This window comes from Cornus florida, unplaced genomic scaffold (assembly GCF_030987335.1).
Source record: "Cornus florida cultivar Cherokee Brave unplaced genomic scaffold, ASM3098733v1 CherokeeBrave_3.0.0_Hap2_Chr05, whole genome shotgun sequence".
NCBI classification, from domain to species: Eukaryota; Viridiplantae; Streptophyta; class Magnoliopsida; order Cornales; family Cornaceae; genus Cornus; species Cornus florida.
Window position 1 is genome coordinate 66,176,268 of NW_026775575.1, and position 11,863 is coordinate 66,188,130.

The 11,863-nt window shown below is 37.2% G+C and overlaps 1 protein-coding gene across 5 annotated transcripts; it reads right to left on the bottom strand.

Annotated features, from left to right (window-relative positions):
- Positions 1 to 1,918: 1,918 nt before the first annotated feature.
- LOC132306685 (F-box protein CPR1-like) lies at positions 1,919 to 10,467 on the bottom strand. Of its 5 annotated transcripts, none has more exons than XR_009482072.1 (3): positions 9,122 to 10,467; positions 2,367 to 2,461; positions 1,919 to 2,121 (listed from the first exon to the last, which is right to left on the bottom strand). XR_009482072.1 is itself a non-coding variant. In XM_059804191.1 (3 exons), exons 1-2 carry the CDS (start codon positions 10,327 to 10,329, stop codon positions 2,422 to 2,424), a joined length of 1,248 nt encoding a protein of 415 aa, XP_059660174.1. In that variant the 5' UTR covers positions 10,330 to 10,467; the 3' UTR covers positions 1,919 to 2,121; positions 2,394 to 2,421. The 5 variants fall into 5 exon arrangements, 4 of the variants coding, with proteins under 4 accessions (XP_059660174.1, XP_059660173.1, XP_059660172.1 ...); XM_059804191.1 differs by having other exon boundaries at positions 2,394 to 2,461; XM_059804190.1 differs by having other exon boundaries at positions 2,386 to 2,461.
- Positions 10,468 to 11,863: the final 1,396 nt, after the last annotated feature.

Consider the following 11,863-nt stretch of genomic DNA (forward strand, 5'->3'; position numbering starts at 1 on the left):
TAGATGACAATGTTGAAAAAATAAAGTTCACAATTTGCTTTTTTTAAATAAAAAGATCTATCTAGCTCATGATAAACCAAATTTGCACAAAAGTGAAGAGGACATCCAACTAAGTGCATATAAACCAAATTTTCATATATTTCACAATTTCAATTGTAGGTTTTGAATGATAAGCTTATGTATCCATGGATTCCTTATATATATATATATATATATATATGAAACAATTGCAAGTATTCAATCACAACAATTATTTCACGAGCACTTCAGGGAAGTATCAAATTTCTCCGTAAAAATTTTCATGCAGCACAGGCAAATCCAACAACTAATAATAAAAAAAGAAATCATCCTCTCAGCAGTTCTCATCAATTTTTCACATTGTAAGCCATGTTTCATCAGTGTCAAAAGAATTAGCCACATTAGGTAGGCGAATGAAACTCGAACAAACTTTGCTTAAGTCCGTGCCTGTGTTAGTTTTTGAAGTTTGAGTATAATTTAATTAACATTTTTGAGCTCGTTAAGTAAGAGAATCAAACTCGAACAATCCTTGCTTAACCCATTAGGTTTACAAACATGTTGATGAACAATATTCCTGGGCAAACTTTGAACTCGAGATTGACTAGCAAATGAAAAAAGCCGATGACCATAACCATGGCAAGTATCATCCCAAGTCAAAGGGAAAACTAGCTATGATTTCATACAAAATATCACAAATTAGTGACTGCTCAATGTTTGGCTCGAAACCCAACAACAAAACCTAAAGAAGCTGCTCTTGACAACTTAGTTCATATAATATAAGGTGGGTCAGACGGCAAAACAAAATCTAGAAAGATATAATTACATCAAGAGATAAGCAAGGATGGATAATTCATAATATTTTCACCATAGCATGATTAACATCTTTCACAAATGAAGTTTTTAACTACATCAATATATAGTTTATATATTGTAAGCAAAGTAAAACTAACTAAAAGAGGGGTCAGAGTTTGTTATGCAACAGACACGATATGATACAGTAATTGGTTCTGTTTTGATTGACGTTAAAGTCTAAAATCATACCAAACGGTACCGTGTGCATCCCTGCAGCAACTCATGGCGATGCAGGGTTGGAGATGAACTGTCAGGCCTAGCACCTTTAAGTCCATACATATCCTAGCCCGGAAGTTGGTATTGATGTTAAATTTACTGAGAAAATGGTTTCAACAGTGGGTTCTTAGTAGATTATCTAAGAATGGCTGTACTACCCAGATATTGATTTGAGCAAACAACATGCAGTATAAGTAGTTTATAATTGATTTAACAAAAAAGAGAGATACAAATAGTTAAAATAACATTAGAAAGAGAGATTAAAATTTCAAAAAATCCTAGAACATTTTTATGTCAATCAAATTAATGAAATTTTTAGAGAAAAGTTGTATGCTAAAAGTCTGATGATAAAATAAATCCAATTTGGGCAATGCGTACCAAATGGTTTTAATTGGTATACCAAATATAAAAAAGTGGAACCCTCCACTACTTTATCTCTAGCATTAATAGTCGATTAAGTATATTCGGTCCGGAATTCTGACTAGCTGTTCGGTCCAAATATCGAGAAAATATACAATGTGCATAACCATCCACATAGACGGCTACGATGTGCCCGGTATATCTCTTCCCCCAAATATCACTACTCTTCTTAAGCACCGGGCACATTGTATCTTTTTTCCCAAATATCACTAACCAAAGACTCCATGAAGAATTCACCAATCCACAGAGGACCATCGCATTCCCTTAGCAAAAACAAATTAATGAGGCACAAAGTAATGATAAACTTGAATGCATACCTGCAAGAGAAATTACCTATTACTTGTCTCCTGGCCACTCTGTTACACCTCATTCAAATTCTCAAGTCATCATCAGTGAAAATTAAACACACAGATAATTAAGAAAGTTTAAGGAGCAAAATAGGATGCAAGCATGCCAGCAGCATTCAAAGTATTAACTACAAGAAAATTGTTTTAACAGAAAGAGTATGTCACATATTCTAAGACAAGATCTTTAATCTTCTTTCCTTCCTTCCATCACCAAACTTGCCAATATGCCCAATTTCTGCTCCATCAGTTCAGCATCTATACCGACTCCCTGAAAGAAACACGTATTTTCATCTCAGATACTTAAGGGGAGCAACATGATAAGAGTGGGTAAAGTATAAAATGGATCTTCTCAAATAGCCCATCCCTGTAGCATCAAATACTCTTATCTCTGTTTCTATGATTATCACATCATCTAAAGGATAGAATACCAATAAAGTTAAACAAGTCTGTATAATCAAGTTAAAGCAAAAGACAATGACCTACTCAACAAAGTATTGATGTGAAAGAAAATACCAAAATATATTACCCCTACATCTGCACCTTCTTGCTCCTTTGCTCTTCGAGTTGCTTAAAGCACCAGCTTGAACCCCTTTGACAGGAAATCATCCCTAAGAGGAACAAAAGGTAACATGTAAGGTATGAAATTCTATGTACACAAAAAGTCCACCATGTATGCATTACAATTTCACACCTAATCGTAAAGAGAAGTCCGTAATGATAGTGCTCTCAGCATAAAACTCACAAGTCACATCCATTGGATCAAGTAAGCAAACTTGATCCAATGGATGAGATCGAGGACTCAGATGAGAGTGTCTTCATCATAGCTTTTTTCATTGGTAAATGTGTACCGGTAGAAGGTGAGAACTACGTACTGGCCTCAGCAGTAGCAATGCAACTAGATTAAACACAACAGTGCTCTAAAGAATATTCAAGAGACCAACTCTTATTTCAAGAAATATATTTTCCAATTCATTTGAAGGATCAAGATGATTATAAAAACAAGAAAGAAATTAGGCAGAACAATAAGAACACAATGACTTAACTCTTTATCTTTTGACCTAACACAAGATATATTTAAATATTGTGCAGAGAACAATCAGATGCTTAAGTTCAAGCATACAACAACAATTTTTACTATAACAGAAGATCCTTAGATGGGGAGGAATCTCCCATTGGGGCTTTGAAATTTAGCATCATTAGCTTTCCCTTTTGTTGGGCGATAGGGAGAAAATGTAAATCGATAGAGATAGTATATTTTTAGGGTTCCTATTGGGTCTGAAAGACTCCTTTTTGGCTTCGGCCTTTGGGTTGTCTGCAGGATGCATTCCCCTCTTGATTGCTTTCTAATACATTTTTACTTATCAAAAAAATAATAATAATTTACTATCCAAATAGCAAAATAAAAAGATAATCAGGAAGGAGTTCTGGAAAATATAGGAAGACAAATTGGCTTTCGTAAGATGTTTAGCATGGCTCCCACAGGCCTGGCTCGAGGCACTACGGTGTTTTGGAGAGATGAAGTGGATATGGAAATTCAGAACTCAGTGGAGTATTTTATAGTGGATATGGAAATTCGGAAATCGGTGGAGTATTTTATTTCAGCAGATATTAAAGATGATGAGAAAGGGCCTCAGTGGTGTTTCTTGGGGGTTCATGCTTCTTCTGAGGATTGTAAATGTAAGCGACAGTGGGAAGAATTGAAGAGGGAAATGGTGAATATAAACTCAATTTTTGCTTCTTGGTGACTTTAATGATCTTCGTTCTAATGGGGAGAAATAGGGCAGAAGAAATTGTCCCGCTTGGACTCTTCGATCTTATCATGAGTTCATTTGGGATTGCCAGTTGGAAAAGCTTGGTTTTAGTGGTTATCCTTTTACTTGGAATAATCAGCGAGGAGGAGCTAATATGAGAAAGCCGCTTCATAGAGCTTTTGGCAACTACGGGTGGCTTCAGTCATTTGACAAATCATCTTTGCATCATATTCAAGTAGTGGGGTAGGACCATATGGCATTGCTAATGGATTCTGATGGTAAGAGGAAACAGGGGCTGAGACCTTTCAAATTTGATGCTAGATGGACTGCTAATTAGGAGTGTAAGGAGGTAGTCAAGCAAGCTTGGGAGAATAATTGTAATGGGACTTTTATGTATATAAGCTCAAAAGAAGAATTTCCAGTTGCAAGGATGCTTTGAAAAATGGAGTAAAGGCTGGAACTGGAATTCTAAACAGCTGATTCACGAAACCGAGGAGCAATTAAATGGGTTAAAGGAAGCTACCACTTTTGACTCGGAAAAGGTTCAAACCTTGGAGAACAAGCTCAGCCACTTGTGGAGGAATGAAGAAATGTTTTGGAAGCAAAAGACAAGGGTACAATGGCTCAGAGAAGGAGATAAAAATACAAACTTCTTTTGTGCTTAAAGTTCAGCAGAGAAGAAAGAGAAATTTGATTGGGGTCTCAAAAGTATTGAAGGTTATGGACTGATGATGAACAACAAGTGAAACATATTATCGAAGTTAACAGATTGTTCATTCAGCATATTCCGACTGTCATGTCAGAGGAAGATAACAGATTGCTTATGCAGGAGGGTTCGGAGTTAGAATTAAAAACTGCTCTTTTCCAGATGGACCCTCTAAAAGCTCCAGGGTCCTATGGGTTTTCTTCAGTATTTTTTCAGAAGTATTAGGAGGTTGTGAAGGATGATATTACCCTTGCTTTTAATAACTTTTTGTGTTCAGGCAGCTTGTTGAAAAGTATAAATCACACAAACCTGGTGTTGATCCCTAAAGTTATGAGTCCCACAAAAGTGTTGCAGTTCAGACCAATCGCTCTTTGTAACGTCGTTTACAAAAAAAAAAAGAAAAATCTAAGGCGTTGGCTCACAGATTTAAATTGCTGCTTAATAAGGTCATAAGGACACCTCAGAGTGTTTTTGTGCCAGGCCGGTTGATTTTTGATGGTATACTTGTGGCCCATGAAATTATGCATTTTTTGAAGACAAGGAAGAATGGAGAGGATACATATATGGCTATGAAGCTTGATATTAGCAAGGCCTACGATGGAGTTGAATGGGGTTATCTGTTGGCAGTGCTTTCCAAGATGGGCTTTGCTAGGGAGTGTGTTGAGATAATGCGAGCATGTATTTCATCAGTGAGTATCTCAGTTGTTTTAAATGGTCTCCTTTTGGATTGATCAAGCCTAGCAGGGTCTTCTAGGAGGGGAGATCCCCTTTCCACTTATCTATTCTTGTGTTGTGCGGAAGTTCTTTAGAAGTATCTCTCTTTTGCTTTGCTCATGTCAGATTTCAGGAATTAAAATCTGCAGGGGAGCTCCAAGTGTCTCTCCAATGGAATTCAGATATAGTTTGAGGAACTTGCTTGTAGCAATTCGAGAAGATCCTCAGGAAACTTATCTAGGTCTTCCGGTGTTGATTGGGAGTTCAAAGACAGAGGTATTGAATTAAATAGAGAAGAAGATCAATAATAAAATTAAGGGTTAATTACATCCACACCTCCTGAGGTTTGCATTATTGACAGACAGATGATAGTTGGCCTTTTTTTGAACACTCACACCCCTTCTCAAAAATTGCTGCCAAACAGACCCTAAAAAGGTATAAAAAGACGTTATTGCCCTTCAATAGAATAATAATTTCTGAATCCAAATATCAGAATATTTACGTGACCAAAATACCCCCATCATTATTTTTCACGTTTTAGGGCACCTGCCATCACCCTCACTAATCACCACTACCCCAAAAAACACGGCCGCTACCTCTCAACCTCCTATACACCATCACCACCATGGCCACTGCCACCTCCTCCCACGACGGCCACCCTGTGAAATCGCCACCTTGAGGGTAATCGACGAGCAACAAGGTATGATGTGGAGTTCTATATTAGTCCAGATTGCGTTGAATTTGGGCCCTGTAAGTCTCAGAGTGTCATCGTCGAAGGGATGGGGATGGTATCGTGGGGTTGGATCACTCCTTTTCTGGCCCAATTGCCACCGGAATGGGCTCACGCACCCCTCCGTCGCCGCGCGTGGGGTTGCACCCACTTGTGCGCTTCATCTTCTTCCCCAGTGACCCAGAAGAAGCTTTGCAATGATTTTTCCATTGCAAAACTAGTTTTATACCGAGTGCACGTTCTTCCGGCCACACCATCTTGATCAATCGCCACCGCCCCACCACTTCAACCACCGCCACTCAACCACTCCCACCACAAGAACACAGAAACTCAAATAATTCACCACCAGCTTAACGTTAACCAACCAACCATGAACTTCTCTCAACGTGTTGGAAATTCAAGCAATTTGTAGAATTCTAGAATTGCAGATCTATATATATATGTATATATATATAGATTTGTGAGACTCTGTGATTCTCTTTCAATATGGGATTTGCATATATATATATATATATGAGATTTATTCTTACATGTATGTGGATTTTTATTTGTACTTGTGTGGATTTGGATGGTGATTAGGCTGGATTTGATAATGTATATATGGGTGGTCGTGGGGATGTGGAGTGGTGATGGTGGTGGGTGTGGGTGTGATACAAGGGTTTGAAGGCAGATTTCACCCACATTTTTTGCTCTTTTTTTTTGCATAGAAGGGTAGTTTGGTCTAATTAATGAATTATAAAGGTTAAAAATGTAATTCTATGATCCAAACAAGTCCACTACCAAGTCAAAGGGCAATATTGTTAATTCACCCTATCAGATGTGGCAGATGGGTGCCTTTGTTAACTTTATCAAACCTAAGGGGTGGTCAATGTTCAAAAATGGGTTAACTTTCACTTGACTGTCAATAAGGCAAACTTTAGGGGGTGTCATTGTAATTAACCCTAAAATTAATGGGTAGAAGGCACCTTATTTATCTACTAGAGGTAGAGAAGTTCTCATTAAAGTGTCTTGCAAGCAGTTCCAGCGTATACAATCGGTTGTTTTAAACTCCCGAACTGGAGGCATCAAGTCAAGCGGGAAGGTCTTTTTTATAAGATCTTCAAATTTACTTCCCTCACAGTTCTTTTTTGAAGGTTCTAAATCATCATGTGCGTGGCATAGCTTCCTTGCTGCTCAGAAAACCCTTGAGAGAGGGCTGGTTTGGAGGACAGTTGATGGCCGTCAAGCAATGGTTTGGGAAAAAATTGGATTCCAGATAAGGTTAACCCCAAAGTGATATCTCCATCTTTTAATGATGTATACCAAGTAGTTGACCTTATTGAACAAGAAAGTTTGCGTTGGAATGAAGCTCTGCTGAATACTATTTTTCTTCTGGAAGACGTCCAGAGAATTTCTCAGATACCTATTTGTTTGATAGGGGCTCTTCATAAACAATGTTTCCTTTTTTAAAAAAACGAAGGAAAAAAAAAAAAAGAAAAAAAGAAAGGGAATTCTCGGTAAAGTCAGCTTATAGTTTGTGTTTGGAGTTGAATAGATAGAAAGGAGCGGTCCATCATTCCAGGGATGGAGAATATTGCGTAAAAAATGAGAAAGAGAGTTTGTGGAAAGAGACATGGAATTTTAAAGTCAGCCAAAAGATTTGTGGAAGCGTATTCATTCCTGGAAATTTTATTCAAGCGGTTCCAGATATGATGTACAAGGTATGTGGTTTAGAACCTGAAACTTTCACTCACATGTTGTGCAGCCGTCCTCGCTCTGCATGTGTGTGGAAAGCATCTCTCCTTCAGGTAGAGAATTCTGATGTTGGTCATAGTTGTTGGATCAAATGCTGGTCGGAGCATTTGGATTTTTGGAATTAATTTGATAATAGCATAGAGTTAAAAGGGATTGCAGCTTGGCTTTGTTGGCAGATTTGGAAGGCCCGTAATGCATGGGTTTTCAAAGGGAAGTGGTTGGAATATGATATTGCCTCGAGTTGTGTTTCAATTTCAGGAATTTCAAGATGCTACGGTCTTCTCTAATATTTCTTGTAGTTAGGATATAAATCATCCTCAAGAAGGGCGGATTAAAAGTTAATTCAGCTGCCGTATTCTCAAAGAGCAGTGGGGAAGCAGGTGGAGGGATTGTAGCTCGAGATCATTTGGGTCACCTTGTGAAGGCTGCTCATATTTTCTTGTCAAGTGTCTCCGGTGCAGATATGGCGGAAGCTCTGGTCCTTAGAAAGGCTGCTTGTTTATTTATTGATTGGGGATTTGAGAAGCTGATATTTGATCTGATGCAGAAGCTTTGGTGAGGTCAGTTAATGGGGCTGTTATGGCTCCTCTTCTTTCAGCTACTGTTGTTATGGATATAAGAACTTGTTGATCTCCCAAGGGGAGTTTAAATTACAGTTCATTTTCAGGGAAACTAATTCGGTGGCACGTGAGATTGCAGCGATAGGATCTATTTGTAAGCGTGAAGAGGTGTTTGGAAAGGTATTTCCTGAGTTTGTGTTTGATTTGGCTTATGCGGATATGGTGTAATCTACTTTATTATCAATATATCTTCTCTTGATTTGAAAAAAGAAAAGAAAAGAAAACTCTTCTGTTTGATTCCTATTCATTTTTCTGTCAATTCTGTATTAGCACTTCCTATATGAATCACCAAAAAGCCAACTACTGCCAGTTGCCTCACTCACCTTATTTGAATCCAACAACCATTTGTCACAAACTCACAATGCAGCGAATCACCAAAGATTCAAGAGTTAACTGTGTCATTATATGGTGATCACACTAAATCAATCTAAGAAACTTGGACATGGAAACGATACGACACGGATACGTAAGCACGCCGAACTCTGAAAAATAATATCCGTACACAGCCTGGACAAGACTAATATCAATAAAAAAATCATTTATATCTATCGAGTAAGACAATTAAAGAATTTTAATTAATTTATAATTTCTAAACTAAAGTTACATGAGTTAGCAGTTGTAGCTATTTGAATATCAGAAAGAATATATTATATTATATATAATATTATTATCTTATCCTGTCATTAGTTATTTATTTATTTATTTTCATTAAATACCTTAACATGAAGAGGAAGAGGAGGTTGAACATTTTGATGCACGTGCATAACACATCAGACACAATAAGATATCAAAATCTAAAATAATTATTACTCTTACAAAGATACTAAAATGAAACAGTAATTGTAATTATAAAAAATAAAAATAAAATGAAACAGTAATTCACCATAAAACTTTTAAGTTTATGCTGCCTGCTAAGGTAATGATGAGAGAGGTTCACATTCATAAGAAGCAATAACAGAAATTAGCAAATAGCAAAAATAAAATGTAAAAATAAGTGACATAATGCATCTTGCCTTTTCTTAGTTTTCATAGCTTCCCTGCTCCCTTCAACAGACCGATCCCCAGGTGATGATTCCTCAGAAGTGCCTGCATCACAGAATCTCATTCCAAGTAGAACTAGGCTATTCGAGTAAGCATCTGCATAAAATGAGTGCCTATACGTTGGATGTGTAGACCCACGAATTAAAAAATGCATTAGACTTCCGGCATGGGGATCACGAGCTAGCAGGTACCCTGCACTGCTTGCCAGAACAAGTTGCCCGTTCCTTGTGAAGCCAGCTACACTATTGAATGGTCCAATCATGTCAATATTGAATTGTTTGGTCCAAGACTCCGCTACACCATACTCTTTCATCACCCATATGCAACAAGGTTTGTCTTTAGCACCAGTAAGGTGGATGAGTGCGAGTGAATCCTGGAACTTAGCAACACGAAAACCTAGAATCTGCAATTGATTGGCATGAGCCATGATATTATGAGGCAGCATAATTTGACCAAATTCCTCACAACCCATGTGGAAGGACACAATCAATTTGGCATCCGATGAGGAAGCAATCCAATGGGCAGCCCCTTTGAGAAATGCCTGGGGAGCCCTCTCATCGATGATGGTATGTGGAAGAGCCACATGACTGATGTCGCGCCAAGTGCCGGTGCTTAGACTGAAAATGTCAATCTCCGGTGGCTTCTTGTGATTCTCGAGATGCACAATCCGGACGACCTTGTAATCATCGGTGATGGAATCAAAGCCAAACCCAATGCTATGCTTGAATAGACCATGGGTCTGAACGGTGACACGAACTGGTGGAAGCCGCATCGTCTTTCGAATGAAAGGGTTCCAGAGAAAGAGATTGTTGGTATAAGAGAACTGATCGTCTGAGAGGCAAATGAGGCCATTGCAGCAACCGATTATCCTAAAATAATGGTTGCAAGAGCTGCTCTTCAATGGGAACTCAAGCTGTGCATACTCCGAGAACAAGTGGTTATCGTCGTAACGTAGGGCGTAATGCTCTTTATCATCAGAATCACTGTGGATTCGAACTAGTAGAAGTTCCTTGTTGTTGAATCGAGATTGATTGAGGTGTTTGGTTATGAAACTAGGGTTTGTGAGGAGAGTGTGCCATGGTTTGCACACAGATGTGCATCGGATTAGGGTTTTGAGGGGTAGTCTAGTAAGGATGTCGCTCAGCACATCTCCAGGTATGAATGAGAAGTAGCCTGACATTTTCTTCTTCGGATCTACAACTCCCCTCAGTAATGCCAATCGATCGCTGCTTCAAGCAAGCAAATCCTATATTTGAAAGCGAGCAAAGGGAAGGAGAGGAAGGGAGTTCCTCTATAAACCCTAGAAATGCGAAGTGCGTGGTTTAGTCCAGTGAGTAAATAACCCATGTATATATATGTTATCCACGTAAGAGTAAGCCTATGCTATAATTAGGTGGACCATATGCTACTTGTAATGAATTTTATTTTTATTAATTTATTTATTTATTGATTTATTTCTCTTTTAACACAAACCAAATTATAGAGGATTACAAATCACTTGACTTCCATTTACTTTGAAAATCCAGTTAGTTCCATTTATTCACAAAGGCAAATTCTTGGGTATATTTAGTTTCTAAATCTGAAAACAATTTTATATTTTTAAAAAATTAAAAAGTGTACAAAAAAAACTAAAGTTAACTCAATTTTTTGAAAACTCATTTATGAAAAGGTATATTTTTAAATAACTGTCTTCTTTATCTGAAAATAGTTTCCTGTTATGTGAATTCTTGAGAACTATTTTTAAAATTACAAACCAAACAAGCCCTTATTAATTTTTAAATTTTCTAAAGCAACGCAAGAAATACTTGAATTCTCCTTATACAGTAATGATATGAAAACAATTCTTCATCCTTCCAAGCATTCCCCAATTCTTTCTCAACCTCCAAATACTTTTCCTTGTTGAAATGTGAAACATCTTCCTTAATCTTAGCCAGTTGTTATTCGAGCATCAAAATGAAAATGTTCGCAAGTGCATAGACCTCGATCTAGATGACCTTAAAAGAGAACTTGTCGAATATCTATGAGTATTATTCAATTAAAATTTTGTACCAAAATTTATTTATTGTAGAGCACACATACCACTCATACTTTAACATTCTCATTAAGATCACTTTAATATTGGTCACGATACAATTTGTGTACCTACCCACTAAGAATGTGCTGATTTAAAAAAGAATTCATAACTTTTATGAAGTTGACCTCAAAATTGCATTACTATGTACATAATAATCGTACCATAATGTGGTAAGTACCTTGTAGTTGTGGATATTTTTCAACTTTATTATTTCAATCGTCCCACTATAATATTTAGAATTCCTTTTCTAAATTTTTTTTAAAATCAACAGGTTTACTAGACATGTACAAGGATTTGGATCCCCACACAATTTGGTGTTTTGATTTTATTGTTGGGATATAGGGCATGTCCTCACAAGGTGTACATTTTTTATTTATTGAAACTCTTGAGTTGGTATTGATCCCTACTACTTACCAGAATAAATAAAGATTATTACTCCCAAGAAGCATGGTTTTATAAGAAAATTGCTATTTCGACCTAAATGGTTGAACGACAATTCTAGCCAGCATTGGGATTTTGAGGTATATTTGAGATTGGATGGGAGTGGTAGAGATAGATAAACAAATGCATATCTAAGTGGACTACTCTATATAGGACAACAACACTCTTTTCACCAATGAAATTTTATACAAAAATTCCA

Coding starts and splice junctions, on each gene's coding strand:
- LOC132306685 (XM_059804191.1), bottom strand. CDS start 10,329: ATGTCAGGCTACTTCTCATTCATACCTGGAGATGTGCTGAGCGACATC. Junction 2,462..9,121: donor GCTATGAAAACTAAGAAAAG/GCAAGATGCATT, acceptor TGTTCCTCTTAG/GGATGATTTCCTGTCAAAGG.